General features: G+C 43.2%; 1 protein-coding gene across 1 annotated transcript; it reads left to right on the top strand.

Annotated features, from left to right (window-relative positions):
• The first annotated feature begins 11,856 nt into the window (after nucleotides 1-11,856).
• zgc:172145 (Ferritin light chain, oocyte isoform-like) lies at nucleotides 11,857-25,939 on the top strand. Its single transcript, XM_041837088.2, has 3 exons — nucleotides 11,857-12,457; nucleotides 12,879-13,025; nucleotides 24,804-25,939. Exons 1-3 carry the CDS (start codon nucleotides 12,290-12,292, stop codon nucleotides 25,104-25,106), a joined length of 618 nt encoding a protein of 205 aa, XP_041693022.1. The 5' UTR covers nucleotides 11,857-12,289; the 3' UTR covers nucleotides 25,107-25,939.
• The last annotated feature ends 1,004 nt before the right edge of the window (nucleotides 25,940-26,943 follow it).

Genomic DNA, 26,943 nt, shown 5'->3' with positions numbered 1-26,943 from the left:
TTCCACATAAATTGTGTCTATAAGTGTCAAGTCACAGTAGAGGTGGGTGAATTCCCAATTCATTCGTATTAACTCCATTGGTAGGCCATGGTCGCACATTGATCTTAATGCTAAAGATGATCTTTGTGTTTCCGGAAATGTCACCCCTGTTTGATATATGACCGAAGTCTTCATCATGCTGTGGCAGATATGAATGCAACAGTACACTGATGTACCAGTGATGAAGGGTGTGGATGGAGAAGACCTAATAAATCACTGGTACACGCAGGCCATTAGAATGTGTGTGTGTGGGAGAGAGAGAGAGAGAGAGAGAGAGAGAGAGAGAGAGAGAGAGAGAGAGAGAGAGAGAGAGAGAGAGAGAGAGAGAGAGAGAGAGAGGAGTTGCTTCAGTTAAGTTTGCCTGGGGAAAAGACCTCAAGAATGATGATCTCAACTCTTCTCATATTCCCATTCTTTTCACTAACTGTAAAAATATATCTTAGTGATGTATTGTGTAATATCACTAAAACAATACTGTAATACAGTCACAAAATTTTAGTGCGGTTGAGTTTAGCCAACATAACCTACTCTCTTTGGTTGCAAACAAATCTGTTCTGTCCTGACGCCCGTAGAGACAGACAGGATGTAGAATTCGTCCTGGTCGTCCAGGTAACCCAATCCTCGGGAGTTACAGGGGCCCCTGCACCCCATGTTTATAGCCAGGGTGCTACAATTACACTGTTACTCCAAGGTAGAGCTCTTTACTGTCGACAGCAAGTGCATTCCACTGCTTTTGTCACAGCCACGCTTGATATTACTATTAGGAACTTTGGGTAGTAATTGAGAGAAAAGAGGCAAAGAAATGGCTAAAGCAGCAACTGGAGGAATGCAGAGGTGAAAAATATGTGGTTTAGGTTTCCATGACGGAATAGAGTATTTTGTTTTTTTTCAAATGCAAGGTAATAAACAACTCTAGGTTTCTTACTTCCCTACAAGATGTGGTGTGCATAACACATGTTCTTCCAAATATGAAAGCCATTGACACACACACCAACTACACGCTTTCTCTGACCAGATCTTTGAGGTCTGCTGCCCTCAAAGTCTTCACTAAACTACCAATACATACTTCCACGCTGTCCAGAAATAACAGATCAGAGAGTCTCCACATATACCTCTAAACAAGCTAAAGGAAAACACAAGATGTGGTGTTTGCTACCAACACTAATTGCTACAATCAAAGAACAATTAACACCTCCTCCACCAACTCCCCTTTCTTCATAACCACCACATTAGCACACTGGTGGTGCTGTTAGATTGTGGCCAAATGAAGTAACATGTTTGCTATTCTGTGTCAATTACTACTCTACACCAAAGTTCTCAATCCTGGTCCTGGGGACCCAAAGGGTTAAAATGTTTTTGCCCTAGCACTACACAGCTGATTCAAATGATCAACTCATCATCAGGCTTTGACGATTTGAATCAGGTGTGTAGTGCTAGGGCAAAAACAAAAATGTGCACCCCTTTGGGTCCCCAGGACCAGGATTGAGAACCACTGCTCTACACCATTATGTCATAACTCTGACTCTGGTGGCATACGATGGACAGAATGAATGTCAGCAGCAAAAGTGAAGAGGCCATGGAATGTTATCCAATGTGCCTCTTTTCCACAATATTGACAAGAACAAGAACATTGTGTCAAATGGAACCCACTTACATGTTCGTACAAGCAGGTGATTTCTTAGGACTGAAAACAAACCTATTGGATGCCTTCACCATTTGCATGTTTAAAAAAATGTAGCAAAGTGGAGTGGACCACCAGGACAGACAAAGAAAGCAAGGAGCGAGACAAACAGGAGACTTTAACTACCTCTACCACCTCAGAGACATGTTTTTTGTAGCCGCCAGCTTGGACAAACCCAACCTTTTTATCTCTTAGGCTATATTTGGCTCAAGGGTTAGGGGTTTGTGTCCTTGCAGTTCTCACCTGCTGGCCCTGTCGGCCCGACGAGGCTCCGGGTGCCTCTTGACTTGTCACCCCGGCCGGTGTGTCTCTCTGCTCTGTGTGTGTTCCCCATGAGAGCCCTGCCGGTGTGTCCCTCTGCTACCCTAACCCTGCCGGGGGCAAGAGGCGACACAGGAGGATCAAAGACCACAGCATCTTAGGTAAATATTGTGCTGCTGTGATCTTAGCTGCGGTCTGTCTGCTCACCCAGCCAGAAGCTGACCAGGGCCACCACTGTTCGGGACAGGGCTCTGCCTGACGAGGGCCACCCCTGTTGGTATGGGAACCCTGTCGGCCGGGAGGGACCAATGGACTGGAGGGTTTCCGATGGGTTGTTCAACATGGATGATCGTTGGGCATGCTTGATTAATGTAAAGTTGAGGCTGCAAATAAATACAAGTTTGTATCAGGAATTTGGCATAGTATTGCGACTGGAATCATCAGAGTTGTATCACAAGATGGAAATAGAGTATAGCTGTGTCAATAATAGATTGTGGGTTCGATTTCCGTGTCCACCCATACGTAAAAGGTATGCACGCTTTGGATAACAGTATCTGCTAAATGGCGTGTATTGATATTATTATATAATAATAGCATGTGACAACAATAATCAGGAGTTTTTCATGGTTAGCTGAAGCTCCTGTTTTGATCATTGATTCACAATATTTCTGAAACATGACGTGTTATCCAACTGACACATGTTGGGACTATTGACCCACACGTTGTGTTGAGGGTTGTGGGTGTTGGGGCACCCCTGACTCTTGTGTGAAGGGATTAGCATAGGTAGGACCACATAGGGAGTCTTGCTTATCATCACACACAAACACACACACACACAATTATTTTACGTGGCTGTGTCCCTAAGATGCAGGGTAATATGACTCACATTAGGATTGATCATGCAGTCAGCCACTGCCAATAGGGAACGAGTTCTGAGTGAGTGAATGTTTAGTATGTGTTCATCTATCCATGTCATGAACTTCGAGCCCGCACACACCCATCTGCGTGCATGCATGCGCCCGTGCGCACGCACGCACGCACACACACACACACACACACACACACACACATACACACACACACACACACACACACACACACACAGTGAGATAGTAGCAGCCTCTGGTGTTCATATCTGGGTGGGCTGCTGCTGCAAAAGGTGTGCTCTCGTAACGTTTTATTTTTAGAGGGGCTCCTCTTCAAAGAAGGTGTTTACAGGAGGTGCGGCACGAGACACACCAGAACACACACACACACACACACTGTGGGTTCGGACGGTGCCCAGAGTCCAGTGAGACAGCCGCCCACCACTGAGAGAGGAGCTCTTAAGCAGGGGTTGTTTTCACCCCGGTATCTCATAGAGTTACAATGCCATTTAAATGGCTAGATGCCACCGTCTGACTCCACTCACACCACTCTTACCCCTGACACTCACCAGGACATGGCAAACTATCCCAATACCCCCTGTTGTCTCACAGGACGTCTTCATGTCCTTGCTGAGCTTCAGCTGAAAAGACACAATTCCCCTATAGGACAAATCAAGACAATGATGTGTTCCACACAAAATTGTGTCTATAAGTCTCAAGTGACAGTAGAGACCTGGTAAGTGAAATCCCAATTCATTCATAGTAAGTCCATCGGTAGGCCATGGACTTAATGCTAAAGATTATCTTTGTGTTTCTGGAAAAGTCACCCCTGGTTGATAAATGACCGAAGTCCTCATCATGCTGTGGCAGATATGACTGCAACAGTACACTGATGTACCAGTGATGAAGGGTGTGGATGGAGAATACCTAATAAATCACTGGTACACGCAGGCCATCTGATAACCTTTACACATGACACCTAGGTCATCATCACTATCCACTGAATATGTGTGTGGCAGAGACACAGAGAGAGAGCGAGAGAGAGAGAGAGAGAGAGAGAGAGAGAGAGAGAGAGAGAGAGAGAGAGAGAGAGAGATGAAACTTCATCTACAGAGAGGGTCTGCCAAATAAAAGCCCAACACACTACAGCTTTCAGGCCTCATCAGGTGATGATCACGCATATCATTACAACAAATGGCTAAGGGAGGGTTCTTGATATGACTCCTTTGATCATCTAGGCATGTCCTAATCTGCTGTAAACATCTCTCTACAAAACTGGAGTGAGACACTGGAGTGAGAGACATCAAGTGAGACACATCAATACATTAATATACTATGTCCACTCATTGGGGTCTGTCTTTTCAGAGAATTTCATACTGACTTGTTCTGTTGCTTTCTTCCACAACAAATAACCACCATGTCACTAAACCACCCTAAATGTAACTCTGCATCATCATCATTCATTACAGTTTAATTCATGCAGCATAACACTGGCGCTTTCATTACCCTCACAGGACCAAAATGACCGCACTGGGCTATATCTGTCTCCCTAATGAGGGGCTTTCTGGGTAATCATAGTGTCTGGCACAAAGCCATCTGTCCGGGGTCCCATTAGGCTCTTTGCACCCTTCCATAGGCCTATCTCCTTACTACACGTTGAGCAACAACATTTTTCAAAAGACTGAGTGGAACATGTCGGTTGTGTCGGTCGAACTGACAACCTCAACCAGCAAAAACTACAAAAGCCTCATGAAAGTTTGAAGACTACTCTGCAAAAACAGTTAAAGTGCACATAACAACAGCCTGTTTGAGGTAGGTACTGGTATCAGGTACCGGCAATGAAATAAGGGCTCCAACAAAAGGCTCAGATTTCCTGTGTTTCATTATCATTCATTGTATTTACCTTGTCTCTGTCTCCCCTCCATCTATACGCATCAATTAGCAGAGAAGTGACCTGAGATGAGGGGAAGGCTGTTGATTATGATGCAGAATATGGGTATTAGACAGCTGCTGGCCCTGGTAAAAGACAAGCCTTCGTGATCTGTTTCCCAGCTGTGTACTGCCCACCGAACATACTGTAGCTAGAGAGGCCGTCCCTCTCTCTCTCTCTGCCTTACCAATGAGCTGAGTAATAGGAACATGACAACATGTCCAGGCATAGCCTGGTCCCAGATCTTTTAGGGCTGTCTTGCCAATGACCATAGATGTTTGCAAGACATTAGAAACAGATACAGTGGCTTGCGAAATAATTCTCCCCCCTTGGCATTTTTCTTATTTTGTTGCCTTACAACCTGGAATTAAAATGGATTTTTTGGGGGTTTGTATCATTTGATTTACACAACATGCCTACCACTTTGAAGATGCAAAATATTTTCTATTGTGTAGCAAACAAGAAATACTTGAGCATGAATAACTATTCACCCCCCCAAAGTCAATACTTTGTAGACCCACCTTTTGCAGCAATTACAGCTGCAAGTCTCTTGGGGTACGTCTCTATAAGCTTGGCACATCTAGCCACTGGGATATTTGCCCATTCTTCAAGACAAAACTGCTCCAGCTCCTTCAAGTTGGATGGGTTCCGCTGGTGTACAGCAATCTTTAAGTCATACCACAGATTCTCAATTGGATTGAGGTCTGGGCTTTGACTAGGCCATTCCAAGACATTTAAATGTTTCCCCTTAAACCACTCAACTGTTGCTTTAGCAGTATGCTTAGGGTCATTGTCCTGCTGGAAGGTGAACCTCCGTCCCAGTCTCAAATCTCTGGAAGACTGAAACAGGTTTCCCTCAAGAATTTCCCTGTATTTAGTGCCATCCATCATTCCTTCAATTCTGACCAGTTTCCCAGTCCCTGCCGATGGTGTTCTCGGAGTGATGAGAGGTGTTGGGTTTGCGCCAGGTATAGCGTTTTCCTTGATGAACAAAAAGTCAATTTTAGTCTCATCTGACCAGAGTACCTTCTTCCATATATTTGGGGAGTTTCCCACATGCCTTTTGGCGAACACCAAACGTGTTTGCTTATTTTTTTCTTTAAGCAATGGCTTTTTTTCTGGCCACTCTTCCGTAAAGCCCAGCTCTGTGGAGTGTACGTCTTAAAGTGGTCCTGTGGACAGATACTCCAATCTCCGCTGTGGAGCTTTGCAGCTCCTTCAGGGTTATCTTTGGTCTCTTTGTTACCTCTCTGATTAATGCCCTCCTTGACTGGTCCGTGAGTTTTGGTGGGCGGCCCTCTCTTGGCAGGTTTGTTGTGGTGCCATATTCTTTCCATTTTTTAATAATGGATTTAATGGTGCTCCGTGGGATGTTCAAAGATTCAGATATTTTTTTATAACCCAACCCTGATCTGTACTTCTCCACAACTTTGTCCCTGACCTGTTTGGAGAGCTCCTTGGTCTTCATGATGCTGCTTGCTTGGTGGTGCCCCTTGCTTAGTGGTGTTGCAGACTCTGAGGCCTTTCAGAACAGGTGTATATATTCTGAGATCATGTGACACTTATATTGCACACAGGTGGACTTTATTTCACTAATTATGTGACTTCTGAAGGTAATTGGTTGCACCATATCTTATTTAGGTGCTTCATAGCAAAGGGGGTGAATACATATGCACACACCACTTTACCGTTATTTATTTTTTAGAATTTTTTGAAACAAATTTTAGTTTTCATTTCACTTCAACAATTTGGACTATTTTGTGTATGTCCATTATATGAAATCCAAATAAAAATCTATTTAAATTACAGGTTGTAATGTAAAAAAATAGGAAAAACACCAAGGTGGATCAATACTTTTGCAAGGCACTGTAAATCAACTCGCCCCAACTTTAAACACTTTGAAAAATCGACTCTTTTAGATATTATTCTAACAAATGCCCCTCATAAATTTACAGACAATGGCACATTTGCTAATGAGTTCAGTGACCATTGTCCTGTTGCCTGCATAAGAGATGTTAAAATACCTAAATCTCGCTCACGCATTATTATAAGAGACATTTTAGGAATTTTAATGAACAACATATTTTGTCTAAACTGGGGTTGAGTGACTAGTGGGTTGTGTCAATTACCACTGACTCGGATCAGGCCGTTCATTGTTTTATTTCCCTGTTTAAATCTGTTGCAGATAAACTTGTGCCATTCAAAAGGCAAAGTGTAAAAGACAGATGTAATCTTTGGTTCACACATGAATTGTCTGAGAAATGACAGGAAATACATCACTGTTTCAGCTGCTACACTTGTTTTAGATTATGTGTTAAATTGCTTAGATCTAAAAATGCTTTATTTATAGACCTTTCCAATGCCTTCAACACTGTAGGACCATCACATTCTCATTCAAAGGTTGACAGAAATAGGCCTGGATCAGGCTTTTTGCAAGTGATTTGAGAATTATTTGTCTGACAGGACTTGCCTAACTTTGTTGCTAAAGTATAAAAGAATGAGCTACCAAACCTGCTCGCAGGTCCCTCTGGTCTCGACCAATTTAGGTAAATCCTCCTTTAGTTTTTAGAGACCCTCATTGTTGGAATAACCTGCAAAATTCCTTGCATCTTGATTCCCTGGTGCCACTACGGCAGTTTAGGACTCTGGAGTTACATTAATTCATAGAGGTTTGCAGTTGTTTTGATTGATTGTAATGGTTTATTTGTTGAAATATTTGTATTGAAAATGTAACTTGTCATTTTTTAAAATTCTTCTTGTTTATTTTGGAACGTTCATTTTTCTTGATTGTGAAAATGTTTGTACTCAGGGTACCATTATGAATGAGACCCTGGTCTTAATTGGGCTCCCCTGAATAAAGTAAAAGTTACATAAAATATATAAATAGTCCATTGGCAACAATGATTGAGCAATAAAGGAGGACTATAAAATATCAACACAATTTATGATCATATAACCTATAACTATAGGCATATGGCAAAACATATCAAGATTTGTTGCTGTTATCTTCATTATGAAGACAAAAAAAGCACAGCGATTTTCATAAACTTCAGACAGTTTTAACGTAGTGCTCATTCCACTGCTATAAACAAAAGTGATAAACAAGAGAGGGTGATATCATATTGCCAACCTCTGTTCAGCAATACAAGATGACAACCATTACACACATGTGTTAGGCCTGTTGTTGTTGTACTCAGAACCACCTCTCCAAGCCACAGTGTTCAGTCAGTCAGTCCAGCCAGGCCAGCTCTGCTCTGGGCTGTTTGGATAACTTAATGAGGGGGGAGGGGGTTGTCTAGCCACACTGCGCCATCCCAGACAATAAGTATTATGGCCAATCCTGTCAATCCGAGGGAAAGCCAGGCAACTACATCACTAGACCCTCTCCATTGCCAGACTACCAGACTTCAGAGCAGAGGTTAACTAAGACAAATATAACATTGGAGTAGCTCCTGGATGGCACATCTATACATTTGAGATTTCAGGAGGTAATCTCCATGCTGCTGCAACACACTCAGGATGCCCGGGCTCTCATGTCCAGGGCTCTGCCCCATGTGTGTGTGTGTTTGTGTGTGTGTGTGTGTGTGCCCCCTTCCCACACCACCGTTGTCCAAGGTGAGTGGGGTCGGGTTGGTTGCCCTGACTGCAGTTTAAATGGTCATCTGTGTGTAATGTAATCTGTGGTCAGGGCTGCCTAGGCACAATGCTGCTGTTGTAGTGGTGGCCCAACAGGGTAACCCTCCCAGCAGTCTTTATGGCAGGCAACAGGTGTGAGGACAGACTGTTAGTCTAGCCAAACACTAGGTCAGCACTCCTGTCCTGACTTTGTTTATAGTGTTTGTTGTACGACAGTGTGTGTGAGGGGGGATGTACACTACAGCGCCAAAAGTATGTGGACATCCCTTCAAATTAGTGGATTTGGCTATTTCAGCCACACCTGTTGCTGACAGGTGTATAAAATCGAGCACACAGCCATGCATCTCCATAGACAAACATTGGCAGTAGAATGGCCCATACTGAAGAGCTCAGTGACTTTCAACGTGGCACCGCCATAGGATGCCAGCTTTCCAACAAGTCAGTTCGTCAAATTTCTGCCCTGCTAGAGTTGCCCCGGTCAACTGTAAGTGCTGTTATTGTGAAGTGGAAATGTCTAGGAGCAACAAAGGCTCAGCCTCGAAGTGGTAGGCCACACAAGCTCACAGAATGGGACCACTGAGTGCTGAAGCGTGTAAAAATCGTCTGTCCTCGGTTGCAACACTCACTACCGAGTTCCAAACTGCCTCTGGAAGTAACGTCAGCACAAGAACTGTTAGTCGGGAGCTTCATGAAATGTGTTTCCATGGCCAAGATCACCATGCGCAATGCCAAGCGTCGGCTGGAGTGGTGCAAAGCTCGCCGCCATTGGACTCTGGAGCAGTGGAAACGCGTTATCTGGAGCAATAAATCACACTTCACCATCTGGCAGTCCGATGGACGAATCTGGGTTTGGCGGATGCCAGGAGAACGCTACCTGCCCTAATGCATAGTGCCAATTGTAAAGTTTGGTGGAGGAAGAATAATGGTCTGGGGCTGTGTTTCATGGTTCGGGCTAAGCCCCTGAGTTCCAGTGAAGGAAAATCTTAAAGCAACAACATACAATGACATTCTAGACAATTCGGTGCTTCCAACTTTGTGGCAACAGTTTGGGGAAGACCCTTTCCTATTTCAGCATGACAATGCCCCCGTGCACAAAGCGAGGTCCATACAGAAATGGTTTGTCAAGATCATTATGGAAGAACTTGAGTGGCCTGCACAGAGCCCTGACCTCAACCCCATTGAACACCTTTGGGATGATTTGGAATGCCGACTACGAGCCAGGCCTAATCGCCCAACATCAGTGCCCGACCTCACTAATGCTCTTGTGGCTGAATGGAAGCAAGTCCCCGAAGCAATGTTCCAACATCTAGTGGAAAGCTTTCCCAGAAGAGTGGAGGCTGTTATAATGGCCATGATTTTGGAATGAGATGTTCGACGAGCAGGTGTCCACATACCTTTGGCCATGTAGTGTGTGTGTGTGTGTGTGTGTGTGTGTGTGTGTGTGTGTGTGTGGCTACAACAATCTTCATAAAGAAATATGTACAGTATTACTCCTTCTGTAAGAATAATTTGAGGTTAGAGTAACCAACTTAAAACGATCCATAAGAAACAGTAAAGCTAGAGTAAGCAGAGATGAATGACAGATTACAAATAGGATGATGTATAGGAATGGTAAAATAGCTAATGAATACAGTAGATAACTACAAATAGTACATCAGGTCAGGTATGGGAAGTGTCATTCTTTTTAAGTAAGGCCCTGTGTTTGTACACAGAGTTCAGCTGGACTTGAACGATGACACAAGTGTCCACATAGTGCCCTTGAGTGTCTGTTAACAGCTGCGTTCCAAACCAGTGTGTGAGCAGACCAAACAAACAGTGACAAAGAGGGGTGGGGGACCCTGCCGGGATGGAGGTCCAAGGACAATCCCCACCGGGGTCTGTAACAATAGAACATCACCATAGGAACGATTAAAGCAGTAGTTAAAACACGTAAATAAAACAGTTCCTTTTTCTATTTATAAGTTAGTATATAAGGACAAATTATAAAGTGTAATATACCCTTTAATCAAAATCATGCCATTCTATCTTTTTCATTCTATTCTTTCAGATTGATATAATTTACACTGATTCAAAGTATTTCCTGGAGGCCTTGGATACAGTATGTCAAAAACGACACCCTATTCCATATATAGTGCACTACTTTTAACCAGACCCCTATGGGCCCTAGTCAAAAGTATAGTGCAGTATATAGGGAATAGGAGGCCATTTGGGACAGCCCCTTGTCTCTTTCCTGGAGCGTGGCTGTAATTTGTTACACTTAAGTCCAGCCGTGGTGATTATCTGTGTGTCTCTGTGGGCCGTAGGGGTCATGGTCCTGTTGACCTCCAACCAGCCCTGAGACTGGGTGTTCCCCTTTCTTCCCTACTGGCCGAGCAGGTCCCAGAGGAGCGGCTAGCCCCACACGTCACTCATCAATTGTGAGAGGCAGCGGTGGCACGGGGCACTGCTGAAACACGAGAGGGGGGAAGGAGAGGAGGAGGAGGAGGAGGAGGAGGGGTGAAGAGGGGTAGAGAGGAGAGAAAAGGAGAGAAGAGGAGGAGAAGGAAATGAGGGAGATGGGGGTGGAAGAGAGAAGAGGGGCAGGGGAGTCCCAGATGGAACATCATCTCTGTAACATGGGAAGATATGAATGCAGTCACATGTAAATGTGAAAGCGACATGTAAATACTATGGGGATCAAATTTTAATTGGGCCAGTGTCCAGGGGGTAGGGTCCTGGCACGTCTGGCTGATTATGGGTTGCTTCTGCCATTGTTATAAAAGCCAGGAACAACACAGCACTCAAAACAAAACATTTACATTGATGTTTTTGACTATTTTGCTGTCAAGAATAGGCTCCCTGTCAATTATTTATTTAAAGGGATAGTTCACTCAAATTACAAAATAATGTATTGCTTTCCTTACCCTGTAAGCGGTCTATGGACAAGGTATGATGAAATGCTTTGGTTTAGTTTACCTGCCACTGTTTTAATAATAATAATAATATGCCATTTAGCAGACGCTTTTATCCAAAGCGACTTACAGTTTTCTAGTCATGATACCTATATAAGCATTTTTGGTGCATCATGTCCAAAGCATCCTAAAGTATCTGAAATTGATTGTGTAGCTCAACAAAGTCACTTATATATAACTTGGACATTATGAACGAAGAAATTATAATATAGGTACCATGACATTTGGAAACAGTGCAAGGAAACTTGACCAAAGCATGGATTGCTGTCATACCTTGTCAATAGACTGTTTACAGGGTAAGGAATCCAATAATGCCATTTTGTAATTTGGGTGAACTATCCCTAAGCAAGTGATTCTATTCTATTCAATCCAAATGTTACCATTTTATTATATTCTGTTCTATTCTATTCTGACACACAATTGTGACGCACTGACCAACATCCCATCCCTTGAATCAAAATGAAGGATTTAGATAGTATGATAACAGTAGGCCTAGGCTACAATTTATTTGCATGCATTAGCCACTGTTCATGCTGACATGCTCCCTTTATAACAGAATGTTCACTCATCGTTGTTTAATTGTAGCCTACCGTTCGTAATTGACGTTGCTCTTCTACTTCATCTAGGGCGGTGTGTCGTTCACGCGCACCGGATGAACTCGAGAGGCTGAACGGGAAACGATTTCTCCGTTTCTATTATTATCCTACACTCCCGCAACCAAAGATTGTAAACAACACTTATAGTGTAAGTAGTTGTTTATATTAGAATATATTCATTAAGTATTACACATGCTATCACACGTTTATGTGTAGGTTTGGGGAGCAGAAAGTGTGTCGTTCAATCGAGATCAGTAGCCATCTACTTCATTTCAGTTGCGCAACAACGGTTGTTGTTACAATCTAACCATAGTCGGGACTTTTTGAATATGGCTGAACCAAGCGGCAAACGATTGAAGACCAACCTGCCTAACTGTAAAACTCACCGAGCATTTCTCGGGAGCAGGGTGAAACAGAATCTCCCAGCGGTCGTTGAGGAGAGTTTGTGCGGAGTATCGACATTGCTTATGGAGGTCGCTTACAGACTTGATGCACTGGTAAGGGCGACCCGACCATTCAGCAATAGGCTGTAAGTGCAAGTTACTTGTTTACAAAATTCTCTCAGGGAAAATTGGATGTGTTACAAATAAACGCTATTCATGAAATGTAATGCATTGATTATAGAACAATGAATAGCCTAAATCACTACAGGAAATATGTTTTCCTTATCGATATGAGGTTCACCCATCTGTCATAGATTTGGCTGTCATTCTACAACATTGCATAACCTTCTAGTGTGTAGGCTACAAACGATGAATTCTACAAGTCTTTCTCTTATCATTGCCTTACTTATTTGATGAGTTGATTCAATTTACCAAGCAGCCTATGTTAAACACAATATACATAAAGTTGTATGCCACCCAATACAGTACGTGGATCACTCTCACTGGAGTTACTCTGTATGATTGACTCTTCCAGGCCAAGATATTTGAGCAGGATGACATTGCCTTGCCAAGAGTGGCAGCGTTCTTCCATGAGCACTCTGTGAATGAGCAGGCACAGGCTGAGGCCATGCTGGACTACCTGTCAGACAGAGGGGGACAGTACTGCAGTAAAGACATCCAGGTAAAGTTGCCAACTCATAGAAATAGAATGAACCTCCAGTACACCCATTATAGCATAATTGACCCGAATGGAGACGCCCATTCTACTCATTCTACTCATTCTAATTCTGTGTGCCCACTGCCAGGGGAGAGGGGATGGGTTCCTAACTCCAGGCACTAAAGCAGGGTTTCTACTAGTTACACCAGCCACAAAGTCAAAATTAAATCGAAAACAGAAATGTGCTTTTTGGTCTCAATTTAAGGTTAGGCATAAGGTTAGCAGTGTGGTTACGGTTAGAATCAGATTTTAAGACGAAAAATAGTAGAAATAGTCAGGGTTCATGACTTTGTGGCTGTGGTAACTAGTGACGACCCCTAAAGCAGGGCATCAAATCAAATCAAATTATATTTGCCACATGCGCCGAATACAACAAGTGTAGACATTACCGTGAAATGCTTACTTACTGCCCTTAACCAACAATGCATTTATTTCTTAATTAAAAATTAAAATAAAACAACAACAACAAAAAAGTGTTGAGAAAAAAAGAGCAGAAGTAAAATAAAATAACAGTAGGGAGGCTATATACAGGGGGGTACCGGTGCAGAGTCAATGTGCGGGGGCACCGGCTAGTTGAGGTAGTTGAGGTAATATGTACATGTGGGTAGAGTTAAAGTGACTATGCATAAATAAATAACAGAGTAGCAGCAGCGTAAAAAGATGGGGTGGGGGTGCAAATAGTCCGGGTACCCATGATTAGCTGTTCAGGAGTCTTTTGGCTTGGGGGTAGAAGCTGTTGAGAAGCCTTTTCGACCTAGACTTGGCGCTCCGGTACCGCTTGCAGTGCGGTAGCAGAGAGAACAGTCTATGACTAGGGTGGCTGGAGTCTTTGACAATTTTGAGGGCCTTCCTCTGACACCGCCTGGTATAGAGGTCCTGGATGGCAGGAAGCTTGGCCCCAGTGATGTACTGGGCCGTACGCACTACCCTCTGTAGTGCCTTGCGGTCAGAGGCCAAGCAGTTGCCATACCAGGCGGTGATGCAACCAGTCAGGATTATCCTTGATGGTGCAGCTGTAGAACTTTTTGAGGATCTGAGGACCCATGCCAAATCTTTTCAGTCTCCTGAGGGGGAATAGGCTTTGTTGTGCCCTCGTCACGACTGTCTTGGTGTGTTTGGACCATGATAGTTCGTTGGTGATGTGGACACCAAGGAACTTGAAGCTCTCAACCTGTTCCACTACAGCCCCGTCGATGAGAATGGGGGCGTGCTCAGTCCTCTTTTTTTTCCTGTAGTCCACAATCATGTCCTTTGTCTTGGTCACGTTGAGGGAGAGGTTGTTATCCTGGCACCACACGGCCAGGTCTCTGACCTCCTCCCTATAGGCTGTCTCATCGTTGTCGGTGATCAGGTCTACCACTGTTGTGTCGTCGGCAAACTTAATGATGGTGTTGGAGACGTGCCTGGCCATGCAGTCATGGGTGAACAGGGAGTACAGGAGGGGACTGAGCACACACCCCTGAGGGGCCCCCGTGTTGAGGATCAGAGTGGCAGATGTGTTGTTAACTACCCTTACCACCTGGGGGTGGCCCGTCAGGAAGTCCAGGATCCAGTTGCAGAGGGAGGTGTTTAGTCCCAGGATCCTTAGCTTAGTGATGAGCTTTGAGGGCACTATGGTTTTGAACGCTGAGCTGTAGTCAATGAATAGCATTCTCACGTAGGTGTTCCTCTTGTCCAGGTGGGAAAGGGCAGTGTGGAGTGCAATCGAGATTGCATCATCTGTGGATCTGTTGGGGCGGTATGCAAATTGGAGTGGGTCTAGGTTTTTTGGAATAATGGTGTTGATATGAGCCATGACCAGCCTTTCAAAGCACTTCATGGCTACAGACGTCAGTGCTACGGGTCGGTAGTCATTTAGGCAAGTTATCTTAGTGTTATTGGGCACAGGGACTATGGTGGTCTGCTTGAAACATATTGGTATTACAGACTCAGTCAGGGACATGTTGAAAATGTCAGTTGGTCAGCACATGCTCGGAGTACACATCCTGGTAATCCGTCTGGCCCTGCGGCCTTGTGAATGTTGACCTGCTTAAAAGTCTTACTCACATCGGCTACGGAGAGCGTGATCACATAGTCATCCGGAACAGCTGGTGCTCTCATGCATGCTTCAGTGTTGCTTGCCTCGAAGAGAGCATAGAAGTGGTTTAGCTCGTCTGGTAGGCTTGTGTCACTGGGCAGCTCGCGGCTGTGCTTCCCTTTGTAGTCTGTAAAAGTTTTCAAGCTCTGCCACATCCGACGAGCGTCAGAGCCGGTGTAGTACGACTCAATCTTAGTCCTGTATTGACTCTTTGCCTGTTTGATGGTTCGTCGGAGGGCATAGCGAGATTTCTTACACTATAAGCGTCCGGGTTAGAGTCCCGCTCCTTGAAAGCGGCAGCTCTACCCTTTAGCTCAGTGCGGATGTTGCCTGTAATCCATGGCTTCTGGTTGGGGTATGTACGTACGGTCACTGTGGGGACATGCATGCTGCCTAATAGTAGGCATTTTGTGTATCCGAAAATATGTTTTATAGTATGTGAAATTTCGAGAATGAAGTATGCTTTAAATGCCAGGATGTCATACTAATTTCGGCATTTCATCTAGTAGAATTCGCTGCACACTATTGAGGAAGAGAGTCTTCTTCAGATCCACGTGTGTTGGACAACAACTGATAATCAGCTGATAATGAGATAAGGGAATACACTGTACTCTGTAGCCTAGTATTAGTATGTTGGTATGTGTTGCTGCAGACATTTTTATTAAACAGTATGTTCTAAATAGTATGTAGTGTGATTAGTATGTGTGATTACACAGTATGCAGGTTTAGTAAGTAGTAGGCAAGACAAAGTTCGGCCACGGCCACTGTCTATGCTCAAAATATGTTCTCTTAAATTAAGCCCCACCCCCAGTCAAAATATAGTGCACCAGCACCATCACTAGCACTACCAATCAGTGGTGTGTATTCATGGATGCCAAGGGCAGCCAGGCTTCCCCAAAAATGTGACAAAACTAAAACAACAAAAATTGAACAATTTCTCTTTCATCTTTCTGTGTTTTCATAATTTTCTTTAAATACGCAAGTGGCTGTATTTATCGCACCGAAAAAAACATCAGAGATAGGGAAAAAGCGCCCCTCTGTCTCAGTATCTTTAGCCCATGTATCTGATGCTGTCTGGACAAAAAGAGTATGACATCTTGCTGCCATAGCATTTGATTGATTGATGCCAGTGAGCATTTGGCCTCTGTTGATAGAAATATATATAAAATAATTAGCCAATCAGCGTTGAGCTCAGCTCAACTGTGGGTGGACCTGTTGCAGCAAAACGCCCCCCAAGGGAGGCCAGTTTGGTTTGGCATCATACCAATCAAATCACATCAAAAGCAAAACGTCCTTGTCAGAATTGTTTTAATGTTTCTAGTCTGCTTGTGATGTGTTGTTGTCCTCCTGCAGTAGCTAGCTAGCTAAATCTGCCCTTCCTAAGCCATGTATGGAGATGGGGATTTGGACTTGGTGTTACTTAATTCTCTGTACAGGCCAATGATTATAACGGTGATTCTGATCTAACCATAAATTCATATATTGTGCCACTGTACTGATTGAAGTTCAATATTTAGCCTAGATGTTAGCTAGCTAGCTAACTTAGCTGGTTCATTGTTGCCCATGTGAGGAAGTTAGACTAGCAAGCATTTTAGCTAGCTAGCGTAGTCTAGAACATTGCTGTGCGGTAGCAGAGAGAACACTCCTGGATGGCAGGGAGCTCGGCCCCAGTGATGTACTGGGCCGTAGGCACTACCCTCTCTAGTGCCTTGCGGACGGATGCCAAGCAGTTGCCATACCAAGCAGTGATGCAGCCAGTCAAGATGCTCTCAATGGTGCAGCTGTAGAACCTTTTGAGGATCTGAGGGCCCATGTCAAATATTTTCAGCCTCCTGAGGGGGAAGAGGTATTGTCGTGCCCCCTTCACGACTGTGTTGGTGTGTTTGGACCATGATAGATCCTTAGTGATGTCGACACAGAGGAACTTGAAGCTCTAGATGTAGCCTAGATGTAGTAGGCTCACGTTAACTAGCTAGCTAACTTAGCTGGTTCATCGTTGCCCATGCGAGGAAGTTAGGCTAGCAAGCATTTTAGCCAGCAAGTCTAGGACATCAAAAACTACAAGCATGTACTACTGTATGACAGTCATAGACCGTTTTGCCAACATGAAAGCGAGATGGATGCCATTGGCGTTCATCTAGTCTACAAGTGGGGTGAGTCAACAACATGTTTTTTCTAATTGTACCATGGAGAGCCACATTATATTTAGCAACGTCGACTACACTCAATTGTTTTTGGTATCTCTTAAGTTTGTTTTCACTGTATTAGACTAAGCATATACTGTTTATGTTGAAATGGTGCTGACTTGCTGTGGTTCTAAATCAATAATTGTTTACTAAACTGTCAGAAACATTAACATGCTTGAGTATGTTGTAAACAACAGGTGAAAATTGTTACATACAATATTTGCTTTGTGGACTTCACCGGATGTTGCTCTCCTGTTTTGTGATGAATCAAAAGGAACACCTATGTGAGAATGCTGTTCATTGACTACAGCTCAGCGTTCAACACCATAGTGCCCTCAAAGCTCATCACTAAGGTAAGGACCCTGGGACTAAACACCTTCCTCTGCAACTGGATCCTGGACTTCCTGACAGGCCGCCCCCAGGTGGTAGGCAACAACACATATGCCACGCTGATCCTCAACACGGGGACCCCTCAGGGGTGCGTGCTTAGTGTCCTCCTGTATTCCCTGTTCATCCATGACTGCGTGGCCAAGCACGACTCCAATAGCATCATTAAGTTTGCCGACGACACAACGGTGGTAGGCCTGATCACCGACAACGATGAGACAGCCTATAGGGAGGAAGTCAGAGACCTGGCAGTGTGGTGCCAGGACAACAACCTCAACGTGAGCAAGACAAAGGAGATGATTGTGGACTACAGGAAAAGGAAGACAGAGCACGCCCCCATTCTCATCGATGGGGCTGTAGTGGAGCAGGTTGAGAGCTTCAAGTTCCTTGGTGTCCACATCACCTACAAACTATCATGGTCCAAACACTCCAGGACAGTCATGAAGAGGGCATGACAACGCCTTTTCCCCCTCAGGAGACTGAAAAGATTTGGCATGGGTCCTCAGATCCTCAAAAAGTTATACAGCTGCACCATCAAGGAGAATCCTGACTGGTTGCATCACCACCTGGTATGGCAACTGCTTGGCCTCCGACCGCAAGGCGCTACAGAGGGTAGTGTGTACGGCCCAGTACATCACTTGGGCCAAGCTTCCTGCCATCCAGGACCTCTATACCAGGCAGTGTCAGAGGAAGGCCCTAAAAATTGCCTAAGACTCCAACCACCCTAGTCATAGACTGTTCTTTGCTACCACACGGCAAGCGGTACCGGAGTGCCAAGCCTATGTCCAAAAGGCTTCTTAACAGGTTCTACCCCCAAGCCATAAGACTGCTGAACAGCTAATCAAATGGCTAACCAGACTATTTGCATTAACCCCCTCCCCCCATCCCCCCTTTTTTTACGCTGCTACTACTCGCTGTTCATTATCTATGCATAGTCACTTTACCCCTACCTATATATACATATTACCTCAATTACCTCGACTAACCTGTACCGCTGTACATTGACTCGGTACCGATACCTCCTGTATGTAGCCTCGTTATTGTTATTCTATTGTTACTCTTTTTTTAAAAACTTTAGTTAATGTAGTAAATATTTTCTTAACTCTAATTTTTCGTAAAACTGCATTGTTGGTTAAGGGCTTATAAGTAAGCATTTCATGATAAGGTCTACACATTTTACATTTACATTTTAGTCATTTAGCAGATGCTCTTATCCAGAGCGACTTACAGTTAGTGAGTGCATACATTTTTTCATACTGGCCCCCCTGTGGGAATCGAACCCACAACCCTGCCGTTGAAGCGCCATGCTCTACCAACTGAGCTACACGGGGCCACAAGTGTAGCTCAGTTGGTAGAGCATGGCGCTTGCAACACCAGGGTTGTGGGTTTGATTCCCACGGGGGGCCAGTATGAAAAAATGTATGCACTCACTAACTGTAAGTCGCTCTGGATAAGAGTGTCTACTAAAATGTAAATATAAATGTAAAAAGGTTTTTCTACATCTGTTGTATTTGGCACGTGACAAATACGATTTGATTTGATTTGAATCAAATATATCTGTGGTTGAATTTATTCCGCCACTGTGTGACTGTTGTGTTTTTGTTGTCTCGGCCTTATTGTATATCACGGTGGTGTATGAACGAATGGGTTATAGAGCAAACAACGCAATTATCACAACATACACTGAGTGTACAAAACATTAAGAACACCTTCCTAATATTGAGTTGCACCCCCCTCGTTTGCCCTCAGAACAGCCTCAATTCGTCAGGGCATGGACTCTACAAGGTGTCGAAAGCTTTACACATGGATGCTGGCCCATGTTGACTCCAATGCTTCCTTCCCAAAGTTGTGTTAAGTTGGCTGGATATCCTTTGTGTGGTGGACCACTCTTGATATAGACAGGAAACTGTTGAGCATTAAAAACCCAGCAGTGTTGCAGTTCTTGACACAAACCGGTGCGCCTGGCACCTACTACCATCCCCCTTTCAAAGGCATTTAAATATTTTGTCTTGCCCATTCACCCTCTGAATGGCACACATACACAATCCATGCCACAATTGTCTCAAGGCTTAAAAATCCTTCTTTAACCTGTCTCCTACCCTTCATCTACACTGATTAAAGTGGATTTAACAAGTGACATCAATAAGGGATCATAGCTTTCACCTCATCAGTCTATGTCATGGAAAGAGCAGGTGTTCTTAATGTTTTGTACACTCAGTGTAGGTTGTAATATGGCTTTTTTCCTGGCTTGGCTTCAATAGTGATTTTACCCACGCACCGCTACTGCCACAAATGCCCACTCAAATGCAACAGAATAATTTACATAAATATCACTTTCAGAAAGATTATGAATAGTCACATTATTTATGAACTAGGGCTGTTAGTTAGTTAATGAGTTAACTTTTTGTAATTTTAGTGCATTCATTTTTTCGTAATTAATCACATTGCCTGAAAGCTTTCAAAATACACAGAAAATATCCAAAATACATAATAAAGTGTGCTTTATCAATCTACCTGATTTTGCTAGCTGTTACTTTGGACAAAATCAAGATGTCAATATTCTTGTAATGTTTTTTGGATAAAGAAATCTTAAATTACAGCTCAATTTGAGCAAATTCTAAATTTGCGATTAATCGTGATTAATCACAGCAAATCCTGTGATTAACTCAATAATGTTTTTTATCATTTGACAGCCCTAGTATGAACATGATTTCACAAATAAGTATGATACACTTAGTAGCACTGACCAAATAGATAGAAAGGAGCTGCAAGTCCTTACTCTGCACTCTGCACTAATGCAACTATACAGTATATGAATGGTATAAAGCCTCAGACACACCAAGGATAGTGTACCGTACTTAGCAGCTCTGCCGAAAGTGTTAAAAATACTCCAGACCACAAGTTGGCAGTAGCTTTCTTAAGCTATTTTTTGGCTTGTGCCTGCTGTAGCTTGCTAATGTTAGGTAACTAGCAAGCTACGCTAATGTCAAAGATATTTATAACTAACCCAAGATAGACCACAGCCTGTCATTTCCAATGGGAACAAATTAGTCATAGTGGGCAGAACAAGCAAGGAGGGGGGGCAGAGCCAACCACGAGCTAGCGAGAGCCTATTGGCGCGTTCTAGCATGTATTTGCATATTTCTGTTAGGGAATGCCTACGGGAACTGCGTGTGTGCAATAACTCAATTTGCCCTTGCACTCCTTCTAAACAACACCATTTTTGGAAACTTTAGCAAAGGGTAAAGTCTACAAAACTTAGTTCACTTTGTTCGTAACAGATTCTAGTTTTGGGGACATAAAACTATATTGAGATCAAATGTTTAATCGATGAGAACATTTGCAGAATGTCGGCCAAACTCCATCTTGTTCCATCTTCTCCCATTGCCGGGCACTGGGCTTCCTCTCACCACCATATTTGGTAGTGAGTGGAAACGGCAAGCAGATGCTTCACCTGGTGAAATATCTGTCTCATTGTTCTATCTGTGCTAATGTTGTTGCTAGTCAGATGGCCACAACTAGATAACTAGCGTAGCTAGCAACATTATAATTCAATCACAATGGATTCATTGTTTCATTAAGCAGCTGCCTGTTAGCTGCTGAGAGTCAGTGGAGTAGCTAGCTAGCAAGCTATGTTGTGCTAACTGGCAAATGTTGGTGCTAACTGTTTAGCAAACGTTAGCTAGCAAGCGAACTGGCACTGGCATTATGGAATAATGGAGAATTAATAAAATTATTTATTCATCATCTTGCTTGATAGCTAGCTTGGTAAAGCATTTAGTATTGTGTGCATTGTGCTGCACGTACCCCCCCATTCATTCCATATGAAGTGTGTGTGTGACTGCCTGGCTCAGTTAGCAAGCTAACGTTAGCTAGCTAGCTAGCTAATGAGCAAGTGCACATTATCAAACCTAACGAAAAAATCTTTCAAGCATAAAACTCCTTAGCTAGATGTAAAATATGTAAAGACTTGCTCTAGAAAAAAAAAAGTATTATGCAGCCTTATTGTTTTAGTTAGAACAATTCTAATGAAAAGGGTGTGGATTACACTGGGAAAAGTGCCCTTTCTTTTTCCTTTTTCTTGTCTCTTCTGTTGGCTGTATGCTTTCTGATTGTCTCAAAGCCAAGTTGTCAGCCACTGACGAGCAGGGCGATTCTACAAGTAGAAACGGCAGGTTCTTCGGTACCAGGTCGGTACGTAGCAGGTACGTATTTTGTTCTTGCAAGAGAAAGAACGGCTTCCTATTGTGCTAAGTACCTATCGGCCGTCAGTTTTCTCGGTGTGTCTGACCTCTAACAATTAATGGCACGCTGCTCGTCAAGATGAATGGCAACCTTAATTCTTCCTAAAGTCCTTGTGTTGCAACGCAATGGAAGTACCTATAGGATCTGCTGCATACAGTGAGGGAAAAAAGTATTTGATCCCCTGCTGATTTTGTACGTTTGACCACTGACAAAGACATGATCAGTCTATAATTTTAATAGTAGGTTTATTTGAACAGTGAGAGACAGAATAACAACAAATAAATCCAGAAAAACGCATGTCAAAAATGTTATAAATTGATTTGCATTTTAATGAGGGAAATAAGTATTTGACCCCTCTGCAAAACATGACTTAGTACTTGGTGGCAAAACCCTTGTTGGCAATCACAGAGGTCAGACGTTTCTTGTAGTTGGCCACCAGGTTTGCACACATCTCAGGAGGGATTTTGTCCCACTCCTCTTTGCAGATCTTCTCCAAGTCATTAAGGTTTCGAGGCTGACGTTTGGCAACTCAAACCTTCAGCTCCCTCCACAGATTTTCAATGGGATTAAGGTCTGGAGACTGGCTAGGCCACTCCAGGACCTTAATGTGCTTCTTCTTGAGCCACTCCTTTGTTGCCTTGGCCGTGTGTTTTGGGTCATTGTCATGCTGGAATACCCATCCACAACCCATTTTGAATGCCCTGGCTGAGGGAAGGAGGTTCTCACCCAAGATTTGATGGTACATCGTCCCTTTGATGCGGTGAAGTTGTCCTGTCCCCTTAGCAGAAAAACACCCCCAAAGCATAATGTTTCCACCTCCATGTTTGACGGTGGGGATGGTGTTCTTGGGGTTATAGGCAGCATTCCTCCTCCTCCAAACACGGCGAGTTGAGTTGATGCCAAAGAGCTCGATTTTGGTCTCATCTGACCACAACACTTTCACCCAGTTCTCCTCTGAATCATTCAGATGTTCATTGGCAAACTTCAGACGGGCCTGTATATGTGCTTTCTTGAGCAGGGGGACCTTGCGGGCGCTGCAGGATTTCAGTCCTTCACAGCGTAGTGTGTTACCAAATGTTTTCTTGGTGACTATGGTCCCAGCTGCCTTGAGATCATTGACAAGATCCTCCCGTGTAGTTCTGGGATGATTCCTCACCGTTCTCATGATCATTGCAACTCCACGAGGTGAGATCTTGCATGGAGCCCCAGGCTGAGGGAGATTGACAGTTATTTTGTGTTTCTTCCATTTGCGAATAATCGCACCAACTATTGTCACCTTCTCACCAAGCTGCTTGGCGATGGTCTTGTAGCCCATTCCAGCCTTCTGTAGGTCTACAATCTTGTCCCTAACATCCTTGGAGAGCTCTTTGGTCTTGGCCATGGTGGAGAGTTTGGAATCTGATTGATTGATTGCTTCTGTGGACAGGTGTCTTTTATACAGGTAAGAAGCTGAGATTAGGAGCACTCCCTTTAAGAGTGTGCTCCTAATCTCAGCTTGTTACCTGTATAAAAGACACCTGGGAGCCAGAAATCTTTCTGATTGAGAGGGGGTCAAATACTTATTTCCCTCATTAAAATGCAAATCAATTTATAACATTTTTGACATGCGTTTTTCTGGATTTTTTTGTTGTTATTCTGTCTCTCACTGTTCAAATAAACCTACCATTAAAATGATAGACTGATCATTTCTTTGTCAGTGGGCAAACGTACAAAATCAGCAGGGGATCAAATATTTTTTTCCCTCACTGTACCTTTCAGAGATGGCGTTTTGGTTGGTGTTGGGGCTCCTTGGGGCTAGAGATAAGGGGTTGTGAGTGGACTGGACAGGATAGGGACGTTCGAGGCCAAGGGGGATGGGGGGTTAAACCCTAAACCTGGAGCTTTGCCTGGGGCTCAGGCCTAATGCCTGTCAGGGTGTACATTTCCCCTGAGTTCCGGAAAATTGGGGAGATTAATGTAGGCGGAAGGACAGTGCATTAATTGTGTTTCCAGATGTACGGGTGGCGTTGCCACTTTAGTTTTTCTTTCTGCCTCCAGTTTTACGAGTCATGTAAAATCAAACCTGTGTGGGACTGCTAAGGGGTCCATCATCAGCAATTTGGGACACCTTGTTATCCATTGATCAGTGAGGGCAAATGATATGTCCTGAACAAGTCTATTTGTCAGTTCTAATATTATTAAGATTTGTATTCAATTCTGCAATAATAGATAACTTTGCTTGAAGTTTGGAAAACAGTTGTCTTTAAGGCTTTTATTTGTTTTTTAAACAGTTTAGACAGATTCATTTTCATAAAGATTATAGTTAAAATAGGAGGGATATAATGTTTTCAGATTTTAAGAAACGATTAAAGTTACAATATGTAACTTTTTGGGTGACCCGACCAAATTCACATAGAAATGTGAGGTATACATCTGTCATGCGGTAGATCTGTTCTAAGTGCGCTATTTCTATGCTTCCCGTACATAAGTTTAGTTTTTGCGTATTTTACTTTCGGTTTTGTACACCAGCTTCAAACAACTGAATATACAAGGTTTTTGGGTATTGAAAAGATATTTCACAGCTGTTTAGATTGTACAATGATTCTCTACGCTACGCATTGCTTGTTTTGTCACATAAACTGAAATTAGGCTAACTATTAGAATTTTAGGAAATGGCAGAGCGATTTCCGCATATTGCACCTTTTTAAAGTACTATAATAAGTAAAAAATTAAAAATAAAGTTATCCTTCAATGCTGTCTATGTAACATTTTGGTTATTTAGCAGACGTTCTTATCCAGAGCGACTTACAGTCAGTGCATTCTAATGGCTGTCTTTCTGTCTGTGTGTGTGCTGTCTTTCTCCCCCAGAGGCCAGGCTGTGAGGAGGTGTGTGCAGTTATCCCAGCCCTGGAGCTGATTCTAGGCCAGTGGAAGGAGGAGATGGCCGTGATGGTGGAGCTCAGCCAGTTGTCCAAGGAGCACAGTGACCCGCACTCCGCCAGTGTTGTGAAGAGCCGCTTTCTGGGGCCGCTGGTGCCCCGCGTCAAACTGCTGGGAGACCTCCTGACCAACGCACGTAGGGTGGGCTGCACCAGTGACCGCTCGGGGGGCTTCGGGGAGTACCTCATCGACCAGCTGCAGGAGGAGTTGACCAACGTCTCCAGTGGATAAATCACTCACTCACTAGTTTCTATTAAAGAAAACTACTTTGTGAGTTACTCTCAAAACAAGCCTCTCCTGTCCTGTCAGTGTTTTATGGCCACCTATATTGTGTTATTGCTAATCAGTAAGGCCAATGTATTGTAGAAGACACTCCCTAGTCCTACACAACTTTCTAGCTTTTTTAACTGAAAAAACAAGGGGCATAGTTTGAGGGGGTTACAACTAGCTTTATTCTGAACCAAGCTGTAGCACTTCTTCATCATTATTAAATTTGCATTTCTGCACAATTTTTTGTGGTGTTTGGTGGGACAAATTGATGGGATGTTTTTATATGTTCGAGAGGGGGCATGGTCTTGAATCTAGAATTTTAGGTTCTAGAGACTATCAAAAAGAATGAATACATGTATTATGCACTAGATCTGGGCATTTAAAAGGGCACAGCCTCATTGTATCATGTATGTAGTCCATAAGCAAAGTTGATCCTTGTTGTCATAAATGTGGTGTTGGATGAATTGAGAGAACAATGTGACAATCAAAGTTGAAGGCAAAGCACTTGGAATACTGTTAATATCTGGACTGACACACCGCGCAATGTTATATGGCTTATAATGTGAAGTATTTCTGTATTCACTATTTTACAAAGAGGTCACTCTTTCATATGAAATTATGGGTTGATGTATAATGGGATATTGTTTGGGATTGGTCTCATCTGTACACTTTATGTTTCCACAAAACCTATTGCCTTTACCTACTATTCTGCTGAAATATACACTGTCCCTCTTCATCACATACAGTACAATGTTACAGCAATGTGTACCTTTTGAAATAAAGTTTTAGAAAAATTTCTGAGCAGTCTCTTTTTTTCTGTTTCAGAGTGTTTGATTTAACACTTTCATGTAATATTAGTGACTTCAGTGTCCTGACTGTCAAAATATTCTTATTGATTGTTGCAGGAGTTGCAGTATGAAAATGTATGCTCTCACTAACTGTAAGTCGCTCTGGATAAGAGCGTCTGCTAAATGACTAAAATGTAAATGTGAAATGAGTTTGCATGGGATGCCAACACTGGTTTAATCAACTCACTATCGCCATCTAGTGATTCTCACCTATTACATTGTCAGGTTTTCAAGAGGTAGGCTTATTGTGGCATCATATTCTCCAATAGAAAAAAAATATGTATATACACTTTAGATCACAGCAGAATTTACAGCCAAGAGAGGATTTTGTATTTAGAAAAGTAAATTGCATTTAAATTTCATACTGGGCCAGTATGAAAATAAAAACGAATAATGTATGCACTAACTGTAAGTCGCTCTGGATAAGAGCGTCTGCTAAATGACGTAAATGTAAAATGTAAATGTAAAACAAACTGGTCTGCCTGATTAATTCTAAAGCAGCCTGCACATTGGATAATGAATATATCTGAGGGCTATAAATTAGAATAATAATTTGGTGGATGCTTCTATTTGTCCTGTTTCACAAATGTACATTATACACAAAAATCTCATATCCCAACTCCCCCTGAGACACCCTTGGAGAGTGGGGTCACGGCCAGGGTCAGCCATTATCAACAGCAACCCTTGAGCAATTAGGGTTAGGTGCCTTGCTCAAGGGCACATCAACAGATGTATTTATATTTTTTGGGGCTCTGGTAAAAGGACTATCAAACATTTTGGTTACTGGCTCAATGCTGCAACCGCTATAGGCTACCTGCCGCCGCCGAAAGTAATAGTGTGTGCAAGAGAATACGTAGTGATATCATAGGCCAACTTGGATTCAGAAACTCTTAGAAACTAATTGTTGTAAGATACATTTGAGCCAATAGGCTATATGGACATTAGAGAAA

Source organism: Coregonus clupeaformis, chromosome 19 (genome assembly GCF_020615455.1).
Source record: "Coregonus clupeaformis isolate EN_2021a chromosome 19, ASM2061545v1, whole genome shotgun sequence".
In the NCBI taxonomy this organism is placed as follows: domain Eukaryota; kingdom Metazoa; phylum Chordata; class Actinopteri; order Salmoniformes; family Salmonidae; genus Coregonus; species Coregonus clupeaformis.
The sequence above is the reverse complement of the archived record's forward strand: the minus strand, read 5'-3'. Positions and strand labels throughout refer to the sequence as shown.